Raw genomic sequence first — 26,959 nt, 5'->3', positions numbered from 1 at the left:
AAAACAATTAATTTGGTTAAGTTAGTTTGGGAATCATTTAAGAAAAATTGATCGGTTATGTTAGTTTGGTTAAATTAATTTTTCAATATGTCTAACATTTTGTAAAATTTAAAGGATTGATGTGGACACATAGTAGCAATATTATACAAAAAATTGGGTAATGTAGATCGTATTTTAAACTTTATAGTGGTATTTTATACTACATAGCAGCACATTATCTTACTGCCAAATTTTGTTTTTTTGTTAAAGTAAGATTCTTTACTTGATTTGATGCATCAATATTATTTTTCAATTCAACTCAACTCAACTCAAAAGTATGTCACATGCATTGCTTTTGCAGAACAATGTTTTCTTCTCCATAACTCTTCCCATCATATATTTTACCGAATTACACAATTAATTTAAGTATATATCAATTTCCAATTTGCTTACTTTGGTATCAATTCCTAAATAAAAATATTTATATAAACCTGAGTCAATTTTTAGCAGGTAAAGTTATTTTTATTTTATAAGGTAAAGTTCTATATGTAAAATAACAATTACCAATATTTCTTGATACTTTAAGCTGAATCAGGAATCTATGTTGTAGTGCTTCATGTTGTCTTATAGTTGTAGTTTTGATTTTTTGCTTAAAGTGAATATGCATTTGTTGATTTGATACAGGAAGTAGGTTTATGCAATTTAATACATTAATGTCTAATGCATTATTTTGTCTTGGTCCTACAACAAACCATTTGAAGTACCGTATTCATGTGTGTTATGAAGAAGTGAGATTTGCTGAAAATAGTGAGTATCCATGAAAAAAGAATTTCAAAAAAAGCTTCAACATATTCATGATGCAAGTTTATTCCAGGTATGTAATTATGTATATTTATCTTGTAACTACTTTTAATGATAAAAAATAATAAATTGAAATATATCCTATTGTTCCTGTATATGATTTCTCAAATTGGCCTAGTAAATGTAGAATTTATGATGAATATCAAAATGTATGAAATGTGTGTTGTGGGTAATGCATGCAACACATCCTTAAGTAACCACTTAGAAAACTCTTCAATTTCTTTTCATTCCAAGAGTAGGACAGGTGGAGGATATCTGAACAGGTTTTGTGACCTCAAAAATCTTCTTAGTAATAGAATGCAAGTTTGAAAGTTGTGTATGATTTGTAACATTAGATTGAGAAGTGTTTGGCATTGTAACTTGTGTGGTAGGTTGTTGGTTCAGTGTGCGTTGTGTAATATCAGCAAAAGGTGTTGACATAGAATCATAGCTTGATGTCTGAACTCTTCTCTTAACATTTTTTTTCCTTTTGTTGTAGTTGGAAAGCAGTCTACATTTCTTTTTATTGGAAGATCGGGACAGGTGGATGAATTCAGACCAGGTTTGATGACCTCAGAATGCTTCTTAAGAAAGTTGGAGTCAGGTAAATAATGAAGTGGATCCCTATTAATTCGTTGAACCTGATTATGCAAGTTAAAAGAATGTTTATGATATGAAACATTGGGATCTGAGTTTCTAATGCTATTGTTATGATCCTCACATGCCTCAAAATTGTACTTGAATACAGGTTTAGAAAAGTGAATTCTTTTTGGATCAGGTTGTGTAGTTTCAGCAAACTTGTCAAGAAGATTGATGGCAGGTACATATTTTCATGAATTCTGATGACATTGTTCAGGAGTAGAATGCAAGTTTGAAAGCTTTGTATGATTGGTAGGGTTAGAGTGAGAAGTGGTAGGCATTGTAGCTTGTGTGGTAGGTTGTTTGTTCAGTGTGCATTGTGCATTGTGCATTGATAATACCATTTTCTGCCTTGCTTTTGCAGATTTAGTATCATTTGAACCACTACATTGATTCATGACCTGTTACAATGGCAGCATAAATTCAATATCTTTAATAGAGTGTTTCTTAATGACAGTTTGAAAATCGAATTGAATATAATCAATAGAATCATAGGATCTTTGACCTAATGTTGTGGAGTACAGATTATTGTATTGTGTTACAACAGTTTTTATATGAACCTTACAAACTGGTATATGATGGCTTAGTGTAATATAACATACAAAATATAGGGTATGATTATATTCTTGTTACTTAGCATGTTAAACAGCTTAGAGGTTATAAGTTGATAGTATGAATAAATGTAAGTATACCAGCTGAGGACGAATTTGTTAATACAATCGCATATATCCTTATAACAATAAGTATTTTCATTGCAATCCACCTAAAACACTGATAGAAGTTCAGGAAATAGTTTGAATCCATATAACATACCTAAATTTGAATGAAGTTCCTCAAAGAAGTTCCAAATATGAAGGAAGTGATGAAGCTTGAAAGTTCTTGATGGTATTGCATTTTCAAAAATGTAGTTGGCATTGCTACTCCATTCCAATGTAATTTTCCTACTTTGAGGAGTTATTCTCAAAGTTCATTATACTGATTATACTTAATTAAATATACATTTTACTGTGTTAATATAATGAGGTATTGAAAACAGCTTTGTCGTCAGTATCAATTATTATATTGCTTGTGACTGAGCTAATTAGAAATATAAAATGGATTAGCCTTAGAAGGAGTGATTTCTTCAAAAGTAGACTCATTTGATAGTTCAGCAAGAGTCTTGTTCCCAATAGGTTCCATTTGGCTAAGAGTTTGAACGTCGTCTGGCAGTACAAAGTTCTTGAGGTTGCTGATAGGAGTGATCTGGTTCAAGTGTTCAGGATCGTTCTCAGAAGTTGCAGAAAATTCAGGCTGAAACATGATATACAACAATGTAGGAAGTTGCAGAAAATTCCTAATATGATGTATTCTACAAATTGAATCAGATTTATTATAATATTCAACTATATACTTACCACAGAAACCGTAAGATCATCAGTATCATCTCTGTTATCAGGAACAATGTTCTCAAGATGGAGTGGAGCATCATCTCCAAGGTTGATGGGTACAGCAGGCTGCAAATATACAGAGTTGACATTAATAAGGTATGTATTTAGTTTCCAAATGAAATAATTATAGTGAGCCAATATAAGTCTTATATTAGTGATATTAGAGATGGATATTATAGATTATTATACTTAAAAATTATATGATATATACCTCAAATCTTTCATTGTAAAGTTGACTTGTAGTTTTTTCCCAGTCCCTTCTATAAGCTGACAAAAACCCATGTCTTGGACAACTCCAATGACATCTACATTGACATATTGAACTGATCAAGATTTTTTTTCCAAAACATAAACAGGTACTTACATGAAGAATGCAAAAGATATGACAAATTTTATAAACAACTCACGAACTAATAGATCAGCTTTCCACTTTCCAGTCAAGATTTCAGCAAAGGGTTTAAATTTCAAACCAGGAGATGGAATATTATGGACATCAACATCAACAACAGTAGTTCCTCCGGACCATCTCAGTTTGTATTTGTGCTCAGATGCCTTGAAAGGTAGGTCATTGTTAAGTACATTAAAGTTACTGATTGTGTAGGGATTATAACTTGTATATCATTCCCCTATGATAGAAATATAACATGTTACAGTGTTAGGAATGATATTTGATTAGACTATTACAGCTCATATTAAATAAAATAGGAAATCAACCTTAGAATCAACAATGAACATCTCTAAGTGCTCCTTCCCATCCTTAACAACTGACCACTTTTCTTTGATCTTAACAGCTAGTTTCCACAAGTCCTTGTTGTCTGTAATGTCTCCAATGAACTCAAGTGGTCTTTCCATCTTAAATGATCCTTTAAAACATGACATTGAGTCAGTGTGGATCTCCAAACAAACATAATTTAAAATAAAGAAGGAGCCATTATATAAAGATTGATACCATAAATAAATCCAGAAGTGAACAAATTTATAACCAAAAAAGGATGTAATACCAAAAAGATGGTTCATTTACCAAATAAAATGAAAGTAATCAACAAAAGGTAGGATGTACTACAAAGGAAAACGCAGTTTGGGAAGGATTTAGAAAAAGATGTTGTACAACAACATCTGATAAAATAGGATGTTAAATAAATGTGAACACATTAAAAACAACTCATTGCAATACAGAAATATTAACAATAAATCATAAAGAAAAAAGATACGCAATCAGTTTGAGTTCTATGTAAAACTCTGTGAGCTTGCCAAATTCAATATCTTTAATAGAGTGTTTCTTAATGACAGTTTGAAAATCGAATTGAATATAATCAATAGAATCATAGGATCTTTGACCTAATGTTGTGGAGTACAGATTATTGTATTGTGTTACAACAGTTTTTATATGAACCTTACAAACTGGTATATGATGGCTTAGTGTAATATAACATACAAAATATAGGGTATGATTATATTCTTGTTACTTAGCATGTTAAACAGCTTAGAGGTTATAAGTTGATAGTATGAATAAATGTAAGTATACCAGCTGAGGACGAATTTGTTAATACAATCGCATATATCCTTATAACAATAAGTATTTTCATTGCAATCCACCTAAAACACTGATAGAAGTTCAGGAAATAGTTTGAATCCATATAACATACCTAAATTTGAATGAAGTTCCTCAAAGAAGTTCCAAATATGAAGGAAGTGATGAAGCTTGAAAGTTCTTGATGGTATTGCATTTTCAAAAATGTAGTTGGCATTGCTACTCCATTCCAATGTAATTTTCCTACTTTGAGGAGTTATTCTCAAAGTTCATTATACTGATTATACTTAATTAAATATACATTTTACTGTGTTAATATAATGAGGTATTGAAAACAGCTTTGTCGTCAGTATCAATTATTATATTGCTTGTGACTGAGCTAATTAGAAATATAAAATGGATTAGCCTTAGAAGGAGTGATTTCTTCAAAAGTAGACTCATTTGATAGTTCAGCAAGAGTCTTGTTCCCAATAGGTTCCATTTGGCTAAGAGTTTGAACGTCGTCTGGCAGTACAAAGTTCTTGAGGTTGCTGATAGGAGTGATCTGGTTCAAGTGTTCAGGATCGTTCTCAGAAGTTGCAGAAAATTCAGGCTGAAACATGATATACAACAATGTAGGAAGTTGCAGAAAATTCCTAATATGATGTATTCTACAAATTGAATCAGATTTATTATAATATTCAACTATATACTTACCACAGAAACCGTAAGATCATCAGTATCATCTCTGTTATCAGGAACAATGTTCTCAAGATGGAGTGGAGCATCATCTCCAAGGTTGATGGGTACAGCAGGCTGCAAATATACAGAGTTGACATTAATAAGGTATGTATTTAGTTTCCAAATGAAATAATTATAGTGAGCCAATATAAGTCTTATATTAGTGATATTAGAGATGGATATTATAGATTATTATACTTAAAAATTATATGATATATACCTCAAATCTTTCATTGTAAAGTTGACTTGTAGTTTTTTCCCAGTCCCTTCTATAAGCTGACAAAAACCCATGTCTTGGACAACTCCAATGACATCTACATTGACATATTGAACTGATCAAGATTTTTTTTCCAAAACATAAACAGGTACTTACATGAAGAATGCAAAAGATATGACAAATTTTATAAACAACTCACGAACTAATAGATCAGCTTTCCACTTTCCAGTCAAGATTTCAGCAAAGGGTTTAAATTTCAAACCAGGAGATGGAATATTATGGACATCAACATCAACAACAGTAGTTCCTCCGGACCATCTCAGTTTGTATTTGTGCTCAGATGCCTTGAAAGGTAGGTCATTGTTAAGTACATTAAAGTTACTGATTGTGTAGGGATTATAACTTGTATATCATTCCCCTATGATAGAAATATAACATGTTACAGTGTTAGGAATGATATTTGATTAGACTATTACAGCTCATATTAAATAAAATAGGAAATCAACCTTAGAATCAACAATGAACATCTCTAAGTGCTCCTTCCCATCCTTAACAACTGACCACTTTTCTTTGATCTTAACAGCTAGTTTCCACAAGTCCTTGTTGTCTGTAATGTCTCCAATGAACTCAAGTGGTCTTTCCATCTTAAATGATCCTTTAAAACATGACATTGAGTCAGTGTGGATCTCCAAACAAACATAATTTAAAATAAAGAAGGAGCCATTATATAAAGATTGATACCATAAATAAATCCAGAAGTGAACAAATTTATAACCAAAAAAGGATGTAATACCAAAAAGATGGTTCATTTACCAAATAAAATGAAAGTAATCAACAAAAGGTAGGATGTACTACAAAGGAAAACGCAGTTTGGGAAGGATTTAGAAAAAGATGTTGTACAACAACATCTGATAAAATAGGATGTTAAATAAATGTGAACACATTAAAAACAACTCATTGCAATACAGAAATATTAACAATAAATCATAAAGAAAAAAGATACGCAATCAGTTTGAGTTCTATGTAAAACTCTGTGAGCTTGCCAAAAGCACTTTGGGAAAACTTTAGGAAAAGAAAATCTTGTACAACAACATTTTTTTAAAAATACATACAAAGATATGATATTTAAGTGCATATCAACAAACTTAATAAAGAACTATGAACAATAAATCATAAAAAAGCAAGTTAAACAATCAGTTTGAGTTATATTTTAAACTCTATGAGAATGAAAAACGCATTAAGGGAAAACTTAAGGAAAATAATTGTAAAACAACATTTCAATGAAAATACATACAAAGATATGATATTTAAGTGCATACGACGAGATCTATGGGCAATAAATCTGATTTGAGCAAAGTGTGTGAAAAAAAAGAGAGAGATTTTACCAGCCATGGAATATAGAGAGATTGAGTTCCTTGATAAGTTCGATGTTGGGATAAAGAGTATCTACCAGCCATGGAATGCAGAGAGATTGAGTTTCTTTCAAAATTTGATGTTGGGATAAAGTGATAGTGGTAGATAGATAGATATGATATGTTATAGTACAATGTTTTGGGAATAGTGATATTTGATGCTGACAAAAAGAAGATTTGAACCTAAACTTGAGTTTTTCTTTTCCCTCTCAACTTACACGGTTACCTATTTGTTAGAATGTAATGTGATTGCAGTTTTTTGTGTGCAATGTAACAGAACCAACCCCATCATTTAGTTAGATGACATCATGTTAGTTAATCATGGTGATTTGGTTGAATAAAGTAATTTATGGACAGATTTTACCCTTACTTTGGTGATTTGTCAATAAACCAGCATGGGGCAAAATGAGGTTTTCCACAACATCTTCTCTTCTTATATTAAGAGAGATGCTTTCTGCAAATCCCCTCCACCAAAAGCTCACTTTGTTAATGCGCCACAAATTGCCAACTAATATGCTGCCCTATGTTACATATTGTTGTGTACTCTAGTATGAATAAATTATTTCAATTATGTATGATGCATAAAATTACCATGTACCCAATAAGATATTAATTAACATAACATAATTTATATTGAATTCCTGAGAAAATTATTACATTGAAATTACCACTATACATTCACCAATCACCCTTATTTAAATGGATATATATATATATATATATATATATATATATATATATATATATATATATATTGCGACACAACTATCACAATTTTTTTTCTTTAAAAAAAACTATGACAACTTTTATTAATATATATATATATATATATATATATATATATATATATATTAAAAATATTTATATTGCAACACAACTATTACAAATTTTTTTCTTTTAAAAAAACTATTACAAATTTTATTCCATAAAGAATATAGTTATTGGTCGGAGAAAAAACAGAAGAATATTGTTGTTAGTTTGAATTTTCTAACAGATGTCCAACCAGCCAGATGGTGAAATTAAAAGCACAACTACTACAAGAACAACGAAGCATAACAACACAACTCCTTCACTGGGGTGTTTTTAAGGAAGCGTGGGACTCCTATAACATATTACTAATTTGTTTTAAACAAATATACCACTTATCTCGTGCAAGCATTTTTAAACATCCCTCAGCCACATTCACCACATATTAATTAACATAACATAATTTATATTGAATTCCTGAGAAAATTATTACATTGAAATTACCACTATACATTCACCAATCACCCTTATTTAAGTGGATATATATATATATATATATATATATATATATATATATATATATATATATATATGGGTTTTGCTAGAAGCCACCCTTTGGTGGTGTCTTTTAGCAAGTCACACCTCAAGGTGTGATTTTCACTTTTTAGTTATAACTTTGCTAAAAGACACCTTCATAAAAGTAAGTTGGTGTCTTTTCGCAAATGCTCATAGAGTAACTTGCTAAAAGACACCTTCACAAAAGGTGTCTTCTAGCAAAACCCTATATATATATATATAGAGTCAGGATCCGTTGACACCAGGTGTCAACGGATTCGTTAACACCAAATCTCAACCATTTATTTTATTTAATCAACAATAATCAAAGGCTAATTATAATGCCACATTTCTATTTATTGTGTATCCTTTTTATTCAATCACACGCTATTATTAAAATAATTGCATATGAATGCTTCATATCTGAACAATTAATTTGAATGATCGTCTTTTCTCTATCCTCCTGTGCATCTTCATTCGCTCACGGCTAATTGCTCAAATGGATCAGAACCTTTTTATATGTTTAAGTAAAATTTATTAAATTGATTGCATTTAGATGAAGGTAGTAAATCTAAGGGTACTTTTTTTTTATGTTTTTGCTTCGATTGTAGGGATTTTAGGTTTGGAAAATATACATATATATAAAAAAGCAATTGCAGGATATGGATGCATAATAGATAAATCAAAAGTTGTGGTTCTGGTTAAATGAAAAAAACCCTTTAAACTAAGTAGAATTGTTTGGTATGAAACACATGAAAATCAAAAGAAAGGATCTGATCGATGATTGTGTAGTTGAAATCGGTTAGAATACACATTTTTCCATTGTTGTTCGTTTAATGATTGTATAGGAAACTCTGTAGAGAACACACACATGAGTTAATTGAGAAACAATTACGGACCTTTGGATTAAAAAAATAAATGGTTGGGATTTGGTGTCAACGAATTCGTTGACACCAGGTGTCAACGGATCCTAACTCATATATATATATATATATATATATATATATATATATATATATATATATATATATATATATATATTGCAACACAACTATTACAATTTTTTTTCTTTAAAAAAAAACTATTACAACTTTTATTAATTATGCATATCTTATTTGGTACATGGTAATTTTATGCATCATACATAATTGAAATAATTTATTCATACTAGAGTACACAACAAAATGTAACATAGGGCAGCATTTTAGTTGGCAATTTGTGGCGCATTAACAAAGTGAGCTTTTGGTGGAGGGGATTTGCAGAAAGCATACATACAACAAAACCATTTGCAGGATATTTTCACATTAGGATCAAGAAAACCTGTAAAAAAAAAAAATGAAAATGTGAGTGATTCAACTTATAATATGAAACTAAATATGTTTATTTTTTACCTCCTCTTGCACCCTCAGTTTGTGAATCACTCATAATTGTGACAAAAATGATAAATAAAACAAATGATGTGGTGATAAATAATTTTGCCATTGTCCTCTTGTTTTTCTTTTATCAATTTGTATATTGAATCAAAAAAATTCACTCTAATTTATACAATTTTATCTATGATGAAACTTCATTTTCTTCATGGTGATGGTACAACAAGAAAAATTCAGTTTCTTCTACCACATTGTATGCAAGGTTCATAAAATTATTTGTGTAACTCTCCTAACATGAAGGAAAAAATGAGAAAACTTTATCTATGCAATTTTTTCCATGAACTCAACCTTGACTAGACTGGTAACTTGAGAAAAATCCAATATGATGAATAATGGAGGAAAGCTAGAATTGAAGGCACCCACCCAAATATGAAGCACCTTTTTCCAATGTCATAAAGTGGCAAAGCATTGTGTTGAAAATTATTTCATGGATTGAATGATGAACCTTAAGGAAAGGAATTGCATTTTGCCTATGATCATGATAATGTACTTTCTTTCTTCAAAAAAATTTGATAATGTACTTTTTGTGATGGATTATTTTATTTTATTTTTACAGTTGGAACTTTAGGAACCAATTAATTAAAAAAAATAGAGATGTTTATAGGGTTTTTGGCAGTATGTGAAAAATGGCAACATAAACCCAATTTATAGATGTTGTGGGTACAAATTCTATTCTATAATAGTATTTTAATCATCAACCAAGAAAAAAAAATAAAGACTTTTGAACCTAAATACACTCTACCTATGTTCACTTCAGGACCGGCCTAATATATTTTTAGGCCTAAAGTGAAATTTAAATAGAGATTTTTCAAGTGCGTTTAGAGAGAATAAGATAAAATTTAAATGAAAAAAATTATAAGTTCCCTTAATTGAAAATAATTTTATATGATATGTGTCTGATACTAACTAAATATGAGTATTTTGTCAGATAGAAATCAAATTTTGGTTTGTCACATTGTGAAAGTATATCTGTGTGTGCGCGCACCCGTGAGCATGTGTGTGTGGACGCACGTGCGTGCACGCTTGCGAGTTTAAAATAATATTTAATATAGACATTATTTATCAATTGTTATAGATCTTAAAATAACAACAACAAAAAAATTGACATTCTTAAAATAACAAAATAATATTGAAATGATACAAATAATGTTTTGTTGTTACATTTTTATTATTTTTTTTTTTTTTGAAAGAAACATTTTTATTATTATTATTCCTAATTGATCATTCACGTTCTATTTAAATGTGCTTAAAACAAAATACAAAACAACAAAAATAAGAACAAAAACTTTTGCCTTCATTGGAATTTTTCTTTGTCAACTTTTGTAGGGATCACTAATCTTTACAAGTCTCAAATTCCCTCACTTTGCTAGTGTTACCCTGACATAATATATTTTGATTGTGTAACGTATTTCATTATATGATTTATAATTTACCATTTTTATATTTGTATGTCTGCACTTAATTGTTATTTTTCGGTGAGACATTTTGTATGATTTTTTATTATTTACACACAGCAGAAACGGATATATCAAGTGTCGATATCAATTATGACACTCTTTTTTCTCGAAAGTATTCCACACTCAAAGCACTGTCAGATTCATACCCGTATAATTATGCATTGGTGAAATTTATTTTTAGATATATCATGAACCTCAAAATGTTAGGGTTTTTAGATTCTTCGAGATAACATATTATCTAGATGTTCTTTATCTATATCATTAGATATGTCAAAGATGTTTGGTAGTGGATCTCCCAAAGGTATCTTTCAGCCATGCTTCCATCCGGTGTATTGACAATAAGAAGTGCCGACGTGTCTATATCGTGTTAGGTGTCTTTGTTAGAGACAATGCTTCATAGGCGCATCAATTATGTAACAATAACGGGTGTTATGCTTCATAGTGCAAAAAAATATAGATAAAGTGAAATGGAAAAATCTATTCTCTATCTATGAAACTTAATGTCTACCAAAAATACAATCTTACCCCTTCTTAATTTTTTGACACGTCATCAAAATTATATCTTTTTGTGTCTTTTGTTTCAACCTACATCTGTTTTTTCTCTTTAAAAAAACAAATTAAAACAAATTCATTCCATGAAACACACTAACTTAATCTTTTTTTAAATAACAAACAAAATTAATCTTTTATTTTCTAATTATCTATTCTCTAATTATTCTCTAATTATGAAACTTAATGTGTACTAAAAATACAATCTTATCCCTTCTTATTTTTTTAAGTCGTCATCAAAATTATACATTTTTGTGTCTTTTGCTTCAACCTCCCCCTATATTTTCTCTCTTAAAAACAAATTAAAACAAACTCACTTGATAAAACACTCTAACTTAATCATTTTTAAAAAACAAACAAAGTTAATCTTAATCCTAAACAAAATAAATTTTTCTGTAATTCAACTTTTAAATATCTAAAGAGTTAAAAACAATTTCCAATCTATTATATTTATCTAATTATTAAAGTTAATCATTCTCTAATTATTAAAGTTAATATTTCTCTAATTATTAAAGTTGATGAAATTTTGTAACAAAAAATCCAATTTTTTTATAGTTGTATCCAAACAAATTAAATTATTTAAAACATGTGATTTTAATTACAATAACCAAACGAAATAAATTGTTATTTGTTTATAAATTATTTTAATTAATTGATATCAAAATCACTTTTATTTTAATTTGTAACGAAACGGGTCCTGAATTGTTTTTTTTAAAGAGGTGGTTTTTATCATGATAAAAAAATCTATAAATTATTGAGTGTCGTTTTTTTAATTTGTAAAAAAATTATCATATATTTAATTTACATTTACTAAACTTTATGTCGTACATGTGATTTTATCTCATCGTGTGTTTCTAATAAAAAAACATTAATAAATACATTTCACTTATGAATAATATAAAAAATATAGGAGAAACATTTTATACTGATCTTAAAAAAACAAGGGGAAAAAAGAGTAAATAAAAAAGAAAAAAGCACATGACTTTTTTTCACTAAAAAAAACATAGGACTATTTCTCACTGATACATACTTTTACATCTAAATTTATTCAATTAGATCCAATTGAATGATCACAAATAACATAACTTTGGGAGAGTTACAAAATTTTTCTCATTTACAAATTATACACAGGATTAGTATTTATTATGAGAAATACAACTACTTTACATAAAACTACACATCTTCAAGATTACTTCTGTTGTATAAATGATTTTCATACGCTTTTTGGTTTATCTTAATGTCATATTATAAAATTACTATTTTTAATCGTTATTTATTATTAATCATTATATCCTTACAAAGAATGACTATAAAAAAAACACAAGACAAACATTACTATCTAATTAATTAGACGCTAAATAATATTGTTGTACAAATCATACACGGGACAACAATCAGTCACATATTAATTAGTTAAATTGATTTTTTTTATGTATTGTATATAGGCATAACAAAAAAACTCATACCCGTTTTTTTTTTTTTTTGGTAGTGGAACTCATACCCGTCTGAACCAAACTCAATTTAATGGGATTTTTCCCGCTTTGACTCGGTTTGGATTTTCCCCTATTTTAAAACACGGGTACGGGATGAGTAACGGGGATATAGGTATACCCTCCCCGAACCCATACCCAAACTCGTCCCGAATGTTGAAAATCATTTTATTGCCCCCTTTTAAATCAAAAGAAACACAAACCATAAATCATTTCAGCCACACAATCAGAGTCTCAGTCTATCAGATGACACTCACTTATCAGAGTTCTCCATATTCCCCATCACCATAGCCATGATCTATCATCGTCATTTGTTTGCAGGATAATGCATTGCAACATTGCGTATGAGGTAGAAAAATACTTCTATTTTATTAAAAAAAAAAAAATCAATTGCAAGAATGAGACGGGGATATCCGAACCTGTCGGAGACAGGGATGAAATTCGATTTCTTATGTGTTGGGTTTGGGTAGGGTAGTGGGTAAGTATATAGTAGTAGGTTATGGGGACGGGGAAGGTAAAATTTGTTCCCACCCGCCCCATTGCCATACCTAATTATATATTCTAAATACAAGTGGAAGTAATTATAATATAGTAATTATAATTTGATATAAGAATCTTGCACGATATACATATTTATTGTTTATAAATTCATATAAAAAATAAAAACAATGCTAAAGAAATTACTAATACTTTTCAATGATATATAAAAATCACGGGGCTTATTAACGTCCCCATTATTATTTATTGTGATTTTATTATTTATAACATGTTCACATATAATTAGTCTACCACTTTATAATATTTAATAACAACTATTTCAATGTTTTTTATTATTATCTTCATCTTTATCATTAATTTTTTTTCTTATTTCTCAATGTAAACAATATTGTAAATGCGTTTTGACGCGTAAATTGCAATTTAAGGATCAACCCATGCGGAGCACGGGCCCCGTGCTTAGCACGGGTCTGTTGCTAGTTAGATGTAAAAACAAAGAAAATTTTATTATCATTATTGTTATTATTATTAACCAAATAATTAAGGTAAAGTGAGTCTACACTCAATCAATACTTGGTGCAATCAGTAGGCTTAAAAGAGATAATGTTTTTTTTGTAGGTCATAGCCAACTAACAAGTTATATTGTGCTAAGTTTCCAAATATTGAAGGACCGTGAGAAGGGAGGAAAGAAAAACACATAATCCCTTTTTCAATTGGAAAAAATGTGCTATTAGAATTTAGCTTAACATCTGCACCACTAAAATGTGCGGTGATGACGGGAAAATTCGATTGGTTTCCGGTGGTATTGTAGCAGAGGCTTAATCGATGATCAGGAGGCTCGACATGTGGTAGTTTAACCTCTTTTGCCACATAGGACTCCAACTTAGAGTGCAAAGGAGGTGGCAACATAGTAAGTGGTGTACCCGAATCAATTATGATGTTCTTCGTAGAAACATTTTTTCCTTCTCCGTATTCTTCGTAGAAACACGTTGACGTGCCCACATCCTATCACGGTATTAGGAAATGAGACACTAGAGTTGGAGGTGGAATCTAATGTCAGAGTCTCGATACTAAGATCTCCTTGTGACTTTGCATCACCACCATATGTAATAGAATATTCGCAAACATCTTCGTCATGGTTACAAGAGGTATCTACTTCAGGTGTATCGTTACATACACTAGAAGAGCAAATAATATTTTTGTAACTTGAAGATTTTTGAAGGAATAAATATAGGAGAGGTTTGATTGAAACAATTACGACAAGGCTGACATTGTAGCCATAGTAGGTTACTACCTGTATCCATAATACCATAAGTCTTAAAGGAGAAATTCTTAGGTGGCTCAGGACCAAGAAATTTTCTTTGGTCACAACCAAAGAGAGAAGAGAGAGAAAATGGAAAGTATTTATTTATTTGTGAAGAGAGAGAGAAGGCAAAAACTCTATGTGTGACCAAACCAAATTTCTTGGTCCTGGTTCACACAATCATCTGGGATTAAAGTTGATAAGGGTTGATTTGTATTGAGTGAAAATTGTTTGGAGAAGTGATTGACACGATTGATTGAACGATTCACAACATTATGAACTCTTTGGGATTTAGCTTTTGTGGGATGGTAGATGGGTGATTTTGAGGAGTCGCGATGAATGAGCTCTGTTCAAACCATGAGAAAGATAAATAAAACAAGAAAGACAGAAGAAAATAAGCGTCAAAAATGAAAAGCGATGCATTGTTGTTAGAGATTTGAGAAAGAATTTGCTGCCACAAGTTATGTTCTTTAGACGTTTTTAAAAGGCTCATGGTGAGTCAACTTTTCAGCTAATCATAAATATTGATGATTTTCATATTATTATTATTATTGACCAATAATGATACTCCCTCCGTTTCAAAATACATGTCCAATTTTTGCAATGTGCACTATTCACTTGACTTACTTTGACCATACTTTTTAACTAATGTATAAATACAAATATTAGCATGTAAGATGTTGTTTGATTTGTCTCGACAAATATTTTCAAAATATTTAATTTTTATAATTTTTTACTTTAGATAATTAAAGATATTAACGGTCAAAATTGTACATTGGCATATGTGAAGTGGTTGACTTGGACATGTATTTTGAAACGGAGGGAGTATTAATATATTGTTTTGACCAAAGATTAATATGATATTAGGAAAATAATGACAAGAAATTATGTAATTTAAATTGTGTCAATTTATTTTTTTAAAAGTTGAAAATTAATTTTTCTCATTAAATATTCAACTTTTGTGGAATTCTTAACATGTGCTTTAAGATGTTAGTAAATTCCTAGGTCCCTAAAAGTTTGGTTGGATACAAGTACCATGTAGGGCAAAATTTGTTTAGCGTTTGACTTTATTTTACAACGTCAAATATATTTAGTTTAAAATTTGAGCCAAATGTATTTAAATTTTTAGACAATTTTACTTATATTTGTTTTATTTTTTGAGTGGAATTTTACATATATTTGCTATGATGGAGAATTGACTTTTATTTCATTTAATCCTCTCTTTTTTTGTTAGATATTTCTAGAAGGTATTACCACAAAAAAAATAAATAGAAAGATGATATAATGTATTTTCTTGCATTTAATTTCCATATTTATTTATGTTTTTTAGATAATATATATTAAACAATAATTTTTTTTGTATTTAATTTAATGAATTATGCTGAAATTGTTTCCTGAATTTCTGTATAACAAAATTTCAAAGACATATTGTGTAATGTCTTTGATGGTAATGGTACAATTTATTCTATACAAATTATTCTTCAAACTATAATGTCTTTGATGGTAATGGTACAATTTATTCTATACAAATTATTTTTCAAACTATATAGCGGGCACAATCGTTTGAATATAATTTGATAAAATTTAAAGCTATAACAAACAAGTTGTCTATGTTTTTCCATTCTGAAAAAATCATTTGTATTAAGCCTTGCAAAAAAATTAAAAATTAAACTATCATGGCAGAGTTCTCTTTTCGAGAACCCTTTCAAAAATAAGCGTATACCGCTTTTAGCGACAAACACACGGTATTCTTTAGTAAAAGGCGAAAGAATAGTTCGCTACGTGCTTGTCACATCACATTCACCTCTTCTCACATGTAACTTATGGAATGCCCTAACGTTGAAACTTACACCTTTCCTTACACTCTCTTTTCTGATGAGATGAAAACATTTGAACATCTGCACCTGACAAACAAACTGTTTTCTATTGCCACATACCAACTTTTCTGGATTTAAGCATCTCAAGACGCTTGCGTTAGAGGAACTCGAAGTAGAAAAGGAACTCAAAGTAGAGAAGGATCTCTTGTTATGTCTGTTTTCTAAATGCATCAATCTTGAAAACCTTACCATCATATATAGATTGTATATTCCACGACGTGATTCAAATGATTAATTCCACATTGCGTAGTCTCAAGCTAATTACTTCTCGCCTTCCAACAAAGATTGGTATTGCAGCCTCAAACCTTTCTTCCCTTGTCTACCATGGAAACATTCTTTCTGTTTCATCTATCGATGCCCCTAAGTTATCAAAGTTTTGCTTAACTCCGTTAGTCCTTTCAAAGGAATTTGAAGAGTTAGAAATTCCACATGCCTTTGCTCTCTTGCCTTCTCTGCCTCAGTTTCAGAGTCTAAGCTTGTTCTTGTTTCCGTCACAAGTAAGTAAAACCTCGTTCATTCCACATCATGTTCGGTTTCAGATTCATAATCTGGTCTGCAAATTTTAATTTGTTCATCGCGTCATAATGCAGGTTTTACGTTTACCAGCAGCAATTTGCCAGTTACAACATCTCAGATAAATGGACTTAACTTTCCTTGGACCACAAGATGATAAGTGTTCATGCTATAAGCTGCAAAATAAGCAATTTACCCAAAGAGGGCCTAATTCAAAGTCACATTCTGTTGTATTTCTTTCATTATGCTCTAACTGTTATTAACTCTTATCTTTATGTCTTTTCATTGCAACATTTATCATAGATTATTATTTAAACTCATGACCATGAATAATTATTATTTGAATAATTGGTGTTTCAGATTGCATGTTCTTGTCTGTTTCCCAATCAAAGAAGGAAAATAAAACAACATTCATGATTTTCTCACATTGAGTTGAAATTTATGGAGTTGCATGGTTGTGTTGGCCAAATGTTTGAAACTGAGCTTGTTGTTCACTTTCTCAAAAAGATGAGTTCACTCAGCGTATCACTTTCGATCCTCGTTCAAGAATCTATTTAGGCGACGGAAAATGGATGGATGGCTTTGATGATCCTTGCTGGTTTTCGACTGGAAGAAACTTGATTCAGAAGGATCTTCGTCGATGGAACAACCCAACTTATATTTCTCTAGCACTTATGTTTAACTTGATTCAGAAGAATAATGCTGACACACTCTAGAATCTAGATCATGTCGGTCCTGTGAAATCGAATTGGCGACATATATTTAAACTATAGTGTTTATGTGTTTTGAACAATGTGTCATCCATATTTCTTTCTTGAATTGTATATAATATATTCTCTTGACTATAATTTGTGAGTTTCATGTTGATAATTTTTCTTTTTACTTAACCGCATGATGATGATTCTATCATAAATTAGATTTTATTAAACACTACAACAATATAGCATACGGGATGCTTGGGCTACAAGTAAGAAATAAAAAAACGAGTAGTGCTAGCAACACTCACTCTAATACTATATTTTCAACGTTCACTCGAGATAGGAAAACAAATGTGACAGATACATTGGAGGAGTTCGACCAATTTGTTACTCGCTATCAACAATATCCAACCATATCTCCAATTTTGAAATTTAAAGAAATGGTACAATGTCATATTCCCCGACAATATCATTCCTCTGTCCGAACACAATCCCTCCTTCACTTCTAAGCAATGTGTGTAACACCTTCTTCATGGAAGGTCTACTAGAAGGAAGTGTAGCAGTACACATTATCCCAAGTTTGAAAATGCTGCACATTTCATCCGAACAACTTTGTTCCATTACTTCATTGTCAAGCAACTCGTCTATATTGCTTTCTGCTTGAATGTGGCGCCAAGCCCACTGTGCAAGAGATGAATGATCATCACCACAGGTAGCTTTTTTACCAGTTGTAAGTTCCAATAGGATAACACCAAAGCTGAATACATCAATCTTTTCACTGACTCTAGTTGTTTGAACATATTCTGCATTTCATGCATTGCAAAACACAATTAGATCAAACTTAAGGACCTGTTTGTTTCAGCTTTCTTTAAGAACAATCATTGTTAACAATTTTGTAAACACATTTAGATCATATTTAGACAATTTCTTTTTATCATCAAATGTTACAAAAGTTTCATCCTTTTGTTACGACTTTTAAGAAACAATAATCTAAAGACTGCTTAATTTTGTTTGTCTGTAAGAAAAACACAAAGGAATTGGTCGTTCATTTTACCTGGAGCCATATAACCAAATGATCCAACCAAAGCTGACATGGTGTTAAACTGTCCTGGCTTCATTAATAATCTAGCAAAGCCAAAATCAGCAACTTTTGCATTGAATTCAGAGTCCAAAAGTATGTTGCTTGTTTTTATATCGCGACGAATTATCGGAGGCGAGCAATCATGGTGCATATAGCACAAACCGTGAGCAATCCCAATGGCTATTTGCAATCGCTTTGGCCAATCAAGGACGACATGTTGCACCGAATCCAACATAGCTAATGACTCATTTTTGTTGTGCAGCCACTTGTCAAGGCTGCTATGTTCCATATACTCATACACAAGCATCATAGAATCCTCTTTAGAGATACAACACAGCAACTTCACAATGTTCCGATGTCGAATATTGCTCAATATTCTAACTTCGGCCCGAAACGAAGCTTCAAGCTCTTGCCTTAAATTTCTGTTGCTCTTGCTTTTTTTCACAGCAACATAGGTTAAACCGTCAACTGGAATGCGGTATACCCTTCCGAATCCTCCACTTCCGATGATATTTTGTTCTGTCGTCGAGGAAACTATGGTTGATTCTGTGAAACTTAGCCTTTGAAATGAAATGAGCTCCCATGAATTTTCCAATGTTGGTTCTCTTTTTCCGTAATTGATCATCTTGAACGATGCCAACAAAACGAACAACAAAGTCACCACAATTAGGCTAATAATCAAACCAAGAAACCAACATGAGACGTTGGTTGGTTTTTTAAGGCCAGACTTGCAAAGGGTGAGGTTCAATGCTTGTGTATCAACAGATAAACCAGAATTGTTCAAAAAGCTTCTATCATAAGCTGAATTTTCAAATTCAATTGGAACTCTTCCTGTTAAATGGTTGGATGATAGAATGAGATTGAGACTTCTGAGATGTGTGAGTGTAGAAGGTATTTCGCCGGATAATTGATTTTCTGATAGATCAAGAACACTAAGGGTAGGTAAATGACCAATTGAAATTGGAATTTGTCCATTAAGTTGATTTTGGCTCAAATTCAAAGTCACCAAGGATTTCCATGATATTACATCAGATGGAAGTGACCCTTTTAGCTGATTTTGATCAAGCAACAGTCTTTCAAGATTAGGAAGAGTTGTTAGCTCTTGAGGAATACTTCCATTAAGATAATTCTTGCTTGCTATAAACTCAATCACATTAGTCCAAGAAGATACTCCAATTGGAATTCCACCATAAAATTGATTGTAACTTATATCAAAAAGTGAAATACTTGAAGAAAAGTTTTGAGGCATTTCACCAGTGAACTTATTATGACTTATCATGAAAGTCACCAAATTGAAAATCCATGGTCCACCAGGAATTTTACCAGAAAATTCATTCTTGTAAATTTTGAGCAGATTCAAGCTGCTACAATTTTCAATTGATTTTGGCAACTCACCACTTAAATTATTTTCATAAGCAGCGAAAATTCGTAACTTACCATGATAACACAAGTTCTCTGGTAACTTTCCCTTATTATTTTCATAAGCAGCGAAAATTCGTAACTTACCATGATAACACAAGTTCTCTGGTAACTTTCCCTTAAAATTGTTCATTGCAATTTGAAAAGATTCAAGCTTTGAGTAAAGACCAAAATCAGAAGGAAGTGTACCTGAAAACTTGTTCATAGTGACAACAAAATATGTTAAAGATTTAAGATTTCCTATGCTTTGTGGAATCTCTCCTGACAAATTGTTCTTGTACAAATCCAACACTGTTAAATTCAATGCTTCAACCACATTTGGCATCTCTCCAAAGAGACTATTTCTGTAAAGGTACACTATGCTCAAATTCTTAAGCAAGAACAAACCACTAGGAATTTTTCCAGTTAAACTATTATTTGATAAATCCAAGTTCTCCAATGCAACCATTTCACCAATAGCCTCAGGAATTTCCCCAACCAAATTTGAACCATACATGTAAAAAAGTTTCAATTTTTTCAACTTGGTTATGGTTAATGGAAGCTTCAAAGGAGGCAACAAATAATTAGAGGACATATCCAAGAGTTCAAGGTTGAACAAGTTACCAATTTCATCAGGAAAAGTACCATCAAATGAACTATATTGAAGGTGCAGGAATCTCAAATCCTTAAGCTTTCCAATACTAGAAGGAATATCACCACTGAAATAGGTTGAACCAAGGTTGAGATATTGCAAATGAACCAAACTTTGAATGTCATAAGGAATCTTGCCAACAAAGTTATTCATTGACAGATCAAGATACTCAAGCTTGGAACATTTATATAGATATTTTGGAAACTCACCAGGAATGAAATTTTCGCTGAAATCAACATGTGTGAGGTTTTGAAGGTCACATATGAAAGAAGGTATAGTTTGAGTTATGTTGGAGTTGACCAAAGTCAATCCTGTGACAGAACCTTTGGTGCAAGTGACTTCTGGCCAAGAACAAAAAGAGGTGTTTGATGAGTTCCAGTGGTTGAGAAAAGATGCATTCTTTTGTAGGTGGAGCTTTATCTTTAATAAGATTAAGTGTTCTTGCTGAGACTGAGAATTTGCATGGCACAGAATTAGAAAGAATGCTACATTAAAGCAAAATGAAAATTTGATATGGGATGTGCCTAATATTGTCATGTGAGTGCTTTTGAGTTTTTTTTTTTTTTCTAGTTTGTTTATTGTTTTCAGTTGTATTCAAAAGGAGTTTGTATGCAAAGAAGGATGAAGAAGATTGTGGTCTTTTACTAGCTTATATAAATGTGGATTAGGGACTATAGTTTGTGATTGTTATTATACTAGTTTACTTGCTGATTATTCTGTATTCAAGTTTGTGATACCGCGTTTCCGAAGTATTATTCGCTTTGAGTCTTATGTACAAGTCTTCATGATTTCGGTCTTGATTAAAAGGGGCCTCATTGAATAGACACCATGTCTCCGAAGTATTATTCGCTTTGAGTACTATGTGTATTGTGTAAGTCTTCATAATTTTGTCATCGGTTAAAAGTCTTCTAAGTGGATAGAGGATAGACGCCACTTCTCCGAAGTATTATTTGCTTTAATTATTGTGTGTAACCCTTCATGATTTTGTCATCGGTTAAAAGTCGTCTAAGTGGATAGAGAAATGTGACTGTAATTTATTACTGTCCTTAGTTTAAATTCCTCGCAATGTGAAAGTTATTGGTGTACCAAAACAGTAGTCCCTCTTTAAGGTTAAGGAGCTAACGGGTTTGTAGCTTAAGCTTCTACATGGCGCACCAATGTTCCTCCGATGTATTTGCCATATTGGATCTTGTTAGACCCTCATGATTTTTTTTAGCAAGTGGTGTTCATAAGCTACAATTAATCAATTACTATCAAAAAAAAATTGACAAAAATTGATCAATTAACATTTTTAAACTAATAAGAATTAATTAATGACACCACTATTTCTTCAAAAAAAATTAATGACACCACTATTTGTCTTCGTCAATTATATTTTACGTCGACTGAATTATAGAGCAAGGCAAGGGTCAAGTATATTCCCCTATACCAATGTTCATACTATGATAGGAAGTTTACATTAATTTGCATAATCAAGTCAGGATAGATAGGATTTAGTCGATTCACATCAATGTTTGTATTTTCTAACCATACAGCACACCTTTGTTGAAAATAGATCATAGGAAGTTCAGACACCATATCAGTATCACAAGAGATTTTTGTGGTAAATAACATTGGAAGACCTTGACAAATGCAAACATTTAGGTAATGTACTTGCAAAAGTACGGTAAGGATTCTAAGGCTAAGAATCGTGCACTAGGGTTTTAGACTGATGATTAGATGCCTTGAGAAAGTTCTCAAGAGTGGTATTTATAGCCTGCTACGGGCTTGGGCTTTGGTTGCTTGGTTCCCAAGTAACAGGGGTATTTGTGTAATTTGGGGTTGTTGGGCGGTTTCTAGAGGCTTCTAGAAGCTTAATGTGGCGGCGCCCTTCAGGGGGCGCGCCAGGGCTCAGGAATCCTTCTGGAGGGCGCCCAGGCCCTTCCGGAGGGCGCCCAGGCCTTTCTGGAGGGCTTAGAGCCTTCTTTGGAGGGCTCTCATGCCCTTAGGAATGTGATGACGGTCCACAGCCCCCCAAGCACGAGTCTTGGGACAAGGCGAAGTGATGACGTCGTGCGAAGAGTCTTTCTGTGATCATTTGATTCATCTAGGAATATGATGACGGTCCAGGTAAGTACATCTTTTATAATTGATGAATGATTCTATCCTAATTCTAATACGTAAACTACTTCTATAGTCAATCAAGTTACGTATAAATTATGATGTTTAGTGATTGATTAACTGAGTGAGAAATACGAAATTTAACGAAGACCTGCCATCATGTGTATTCCTAGAATAAGAATTAGATTTAACATGAAGCTTTATTTTACTCGACCAAAGAAATCTGAAGTGAGTAAAATCTAACTAATGAAACTCCCATTGCTTGCTCGGATTCATGACATCCTAAACAAACAAAAAAATAGAACATGCCATAAGAAAGCACCCATTTTCCAACATCGACACTTCACGAGTTCAACTCTGACCTCTAACAATAATAACAACTAAGTTGATATGAGTGCCTACTTTGAGTGAACAAATTGATTATTTACCAAGACTTTGGTTTGAGTTGAGCCGTTTACAACTTGAAGCAGACACAACTGTAACAGACAATCAACAAGTCCACACCAGATATATTTTCTTTGCAAATATAGAATGATACATAAGAGTGGCTTACTTCATTAGTTATGAAATAATTAAGGCACCATCCAACAATGCCAATTATGCAATAAGAATATTTTTCTATACTTTAGTAGCCCTGCACCTTCCAACAAACTATATAAACTGCAATTCAGTTTTTTTTTTAACGGGAAACTTTATTAAGCTAACAACCCCAAGCTTGCACCGGGCGAGCGATAAAAACGTACAAGCGACTGCGAGCCACCATATATAGGCGGCAGCCCCAATAAAAAAAACACCGCAGACGCACAGCTGCACAGAAAAAGCTGCAGCGGCAAAAAACATCCACTGCTGCAGCAAACCCACACCACCCCAGGAGCGCAAAAACCAGAAAAAACCTGCCAGAAAAACACAGCCCAGAACAGCACTCGAATGGCCAAAAACAAAACTGGTAGGGACCAAAAGGACACCAACTTTAATTCAGTTAAGTAAATGTTTCCGATCAATATTATTATCCTATCAATCAATGAAACCAATTCTTTTAAATTTGTCAAAGTCCTGTTTTCAGTCTTTGAGATCATTGGTTAAATACATAGCTAGCAACAACTGTTTCCTACAATTATTCCTATCTCTATGCCTAACAGTTTAAACCAGCAATCAAATACTTATATATGCACATCAATGCTAATATTATGGAGATTACAAGTATCTACACGCCTATTAACAAATTGCTGAATATTGTATTACAAGTTCAATTCAAAAATTTAGATCAACTTTTCACATTACCAGAGATTGGGCATTGTACTAGAAGGGAGGACTAGAACCCAGACCACTACACCTAAACACAAAACTGAAGGAACAAGAAACGCCCAACACCAGGCTGCTAACACAGCAACGAACCAGCCCACAAAAAGAAGCAGAAAGCAGATCCTAATACCCCCCAACCCAACACAACAAAGCCGCTGCACAAAAAAAAAAAAAAAAAAACAGGGAACCAAATAGAACCCCTGATGCCCCTCAAAAACCAGTTCACACCTCACTAGGTGAGTAGCTATTTGTGAAGGCAGCAAGACACAGTGAAAAGCCAGCTGAATAGAAACTCGTTAGGGAGATTCTAAGCTTAACATGTAATTCACATGCATTCAGCAGTGCTTAATAAAAAGCAAATATAATAATAGAACCTAAAACAAAACTTTATTTCAGAGTGGATCAATCAAAGCAGAATGTATAATTTTGTCTAAAAAATTTAGTTACTTTAATTACATATTATTATCGACTTCAAAACAAAGATTAACCAAGTAACTAAATTATGATACGACATATCAATCAACAATCACCACCAACTGAGGTTCATAAACAAACCCTAAAATTTTCAAATTTTAATTTAAATTTCAGAACATAACAAAAATCACTACCTCAAAAGTCAGAAACCATACCCAAAATTCACTTGAACTCAAGAATCTTTACCTCACTCTCAAAAATCCAGTTAAAGGAAACATCAAATTTAAACATATTGTAATTAAACCACTGGTAATCTAGTATACTTATGCTAATTATAACCACCGGTAGCTATCATGTCACTAGTGCCACAAGAACAAAATATAGTTCTTGACAAAAGACCAGCCATGAAATTAGTGCTCAAAATAAGGCAGAGGAGCACCAAACCTCTCAAGAACCCTCACCTCACTAATCACCACAAATTCATTCAAGTAACAAATACCCCCCAATACAACACAACAAAGCCACTGCTAAAAAAAATGAACCAAACAGAACCCCTACGGCCCCTCAAAAACCAGTTCACACCTCACTAAATGAGTAGCCATTTGTGAAGGCAACAAAACACAGTGAAAATCTAGCTGAATAGAGACTCATTAGGGAGATTATAAGCTTAAAATAAAAAAAACCAAACCCTAATTCACTTGTACTCAATAAGGCAGAGAAGGAGCATCAAACCTCTCAAGAACCTTCACCACACTAATCACCACACATCATTCAACTAACAGATAATCGAAATTCAAGGAATCACAAACCAAACAAAGAACATTCATTTAAATTCAACATAATTAAACAACTAATAATCTACTATACTTACACTAATCATAACAATATTAAAAAAAATATATATAATTATCATTATAATAAAAGTCTACCACTAAACTTATTACATATGATTATCAATTTCAAAACCAGATAACACTGATAACTATTTCATTCGTATCATAGCTAATAAGCAACCAACATCAATCAAGGTTCAAACCAAACCCTAATTTTCTCAAATTCAAATTTTCAAAACACAAATTCACTACCTCAAAAACCCTAATTCATCATCACTTATACTCAAAATTCGGCACAGGAGGCGCATCAAAACTCTCCAAAACCTTCACCTCACTTCCACCACCACCAATCTTCTCTTCCTCCTTCTGCCCAAAAATTCCACCAAACCACGGCTTCCCACCTTTGTTTTCCTCCAAATTCGTATTCGAATTCTCCTGTGCCCCCGGTGGCATATCCTCGATCATCATCGGCAAAGGCTGCTGAGCACTCAAAAACTTATTCAAAGCAATACCAGCCCCCTCAATCAACGCTAAAAGCACACCACCAAACGCCGCTGACCGCGCCGAAGCAGCTAAACCCTGACGCATAGCAAGAAAACCACCAGTAGCAGCACCAGCAACAATAGAATTCCACGGATCTTCCTTCTGTCTCACATAAACCATAGTACAATCAAAAGTTGAAAACAAACCACCCCAAACAGCGAAACTACCACCGATTCGAGGCGCGTTGAGTCGAACGGCTTGTGTTGCGCCGGTGAAACGTGCTCCTTTGGGAGAATTGTAGAGACCTTTGAGGAAGTGGAAAGCAGAGCCACCGACGGCTCCCATACCAAACGCGCCACCGATGTCGTCGAGGATGCGATCGGGACAAGGCTCGCGTGAGGTTTCAGGTGTTCCCATGTTTTGATTGATTTGATCGAAAAGTGAATTTGGGAATTAGGGTTTTGGTGTGAGAAAGAGAAAGGGAGAGAACAAGAGAATGAAGACAGGGGTCGAAGTTCTCTTTTAATACGCCGACTAATAATATTAAAATTATTTTAGATTTTAGATATGAATCTTTTTTATCAAGCAATGGGAAATTTGTTTTTTTTTTAAGAATCAATGGGAAATATTTTAGATATTTTGTTTTTTTTTCTTATATATATATATATATATATTGTTTTTGCATACCTATGAAAAAAATATGACTATTAATTCTTTCTTTCCATGAGATTCTTGCACATTTTATTTTTTAAAAATATTTTTTTTTCGAATTTTATAATAAGAAGGTGTTTTGGTTTATGGAATCTGAGCAATGTAA

The 26,959-nt window shown here is 32.1% G+C and overlaps 4 protein-coding genes, 2 long non-coding RNA genes and 1 other non-coding gene across 10 annotated transcripts; 2 read left to right on the top strand and 5 right to left on the bottom strand.

The window, feature by feature from the left end:
* Positions 1–115: 115 nt before the first annotated feature.
* LOC146918546 (uncharacterized) lies at positions 116–3,375 on the top strand. Its single transcript, XR_015016253.1, has 6 exons — positions 116–853; positions 1,319–1,423; positions 1,568–1,639; positions 2,631–2,770; positions 2,894–2,981; positions 3,242–3,375. It is a non-coding gene; the product is annotated as an uncharacterized LOC146918546 (long non-coding RNA).
* On the bottom strand, positions 2,185–4,083 carry LOC146918545 (uncharacterized). Of its 2 annotated transcripts, none has more exons than XR_015016252.1 (5): positions 3,600–4,074; positions 3,293–3,511; positions 3,097–3,190; positions 2,853–2,951; positions 2,185–2,748 (listed from the first exon to the last, which is right to left on the bottom strand). XR_015016252.1 is itself a non-coding variant. In XM_085720184.1 (5 exons), the coding sequence occupies exons 1-5, from the start codon at positions 3,900–3,902 to the stop codon at positions 2,706–2,708; spliced, it is 684 nt and encodes a 227-aa protein (XP_085576310.1). In that variant the 5' UTR covers positions 3,903–4,083; the 3' UTR covers positions 2,185–2,705. The 2 variants fall into 2 exon arrangements, 1 of the variants encoding a protein (XP_085576310.1); XM_085720184.1 differs by having other exon boundaries at positions 3,293–3,437; positions 3,600–4,083.
* A 341-nt stretch (positions 4,084–4,424) lies between these two features.
* Positions 4,425–7,215, bottom strand: LOC146918543 (uncharacterized). 3 transcript variants are annotated; one of them, XR_015016250.1, is made up of 6 exons: positions 6,739–7,215; positions 5,860–6,008; positions 5,553–5,771; positions 5,357–5,450; positions 5,113–5,211; positions 4,425–5,008 (listed from the first exon to the last, which is right to left on the bottom strand). XR_015016250.1 is itself a non-coding variant. In XM_085720182.1 (6 exons), exons 1-6 carry the CDS (start codon positions 6,743–6,745, stop codon positions 4,966–4,968), a joined length of 537 nt encoding a protein of 178 aa, XP_085576308.1. In that variant the 5' UTR covers positions 6,746–7,215; the 3' UTR covers positions 4,425–4,965. The 3 variants fall into 3 exon arrangements, 2 of the variants coding, with proteins under 2 accessions (XP_085576308.1, XP_085576307.1); XM_085720182.1 differs by having other exon boundaries at positions 5,553–5,697; XM_085720181.1 differs by having other exon boundaries at positions 5,553–5,697; positions 5,860–5,997.
* On the top strand, positions 4,897–5,906 carry LOC146918544 (uncharacterized). Its single transcript, XR_015016251.1, has 3 exons — positions 4,897–5,030; positions 5,154–5,241; positions 5,502–5,906. It is a non-coding gene; the product is annotated as an uncharacterized LOC146918544 (long non-coding RNA).
* Positions 7,216–16,474: 9,259 nt separating the features above from the next.
* On the bottom strand, positions 16,475–16,591 carry LOC146918542 (U5 spliceosomal RNA). Its single transcript, XR_015016989.1, has one exon. It is a non-coding gene; the product is annotated as a U5 spliceosomal RNA (small nuclear RNA).
* Positions 16,592–18,158: 1,567 nt separating this feature from the next.
* Positions 18,159–21,547, bottom strand: LOC146918541 (uncharacterized). Its single transcript, XM_085720186.1, has 2 exons — positions 18,934–21,547; positions 18,159–18,682 (listed from the first exon to the last, which is right to left on the bottom strand). Exons 1-2 carry the CDS (start codon positions 21,545–21,547, stop codon positions 18,312–18,314), a joined length of 2,985 nt encoding a protein of 994 aa, XP_085576312.1. The 3' UTR covers positions 18,159–18,311.
* Positions 21,548–25,717: 4,170 nt separating this feature from the next.
* LOC146918540 (mitochondrial import inner membrane translocase subunit TIM17-2-like) lies at positions 25,718–26,621 on the bottom strand. The gene has a single exon (XM_085720187.1). The coding sequence runs from the start codon at positions 26,557–26,559 to the stop codon at positions 25,933–25,935; it is 627 nt and encodes a 208-aa protein (XP_085576313.1). The 5' UTR covers positions 26,560–26,621; the 3' UTR covers positions 25,718–25,932.
* Positions 26,622–26,959: the final 338 nt, after the last annotated feature.

This window comes from Medicago sativa, chromosome 6, assembly GCF_051527215.1.
Source record: "Medicago sativa cultivar Bolivia chromosome 6, Bolivia_mono, whole genome shotgun sequence".
Lineage (NCBI taxonomy): Eukaryota > Viridiplantae > Streptophyta > Magnoliopsida > Fabales > Fabaceae > Medicago > Medicago sativa.
This window is presented reverse-complemented; position numbering and strand designations above follow the sequence as displayed.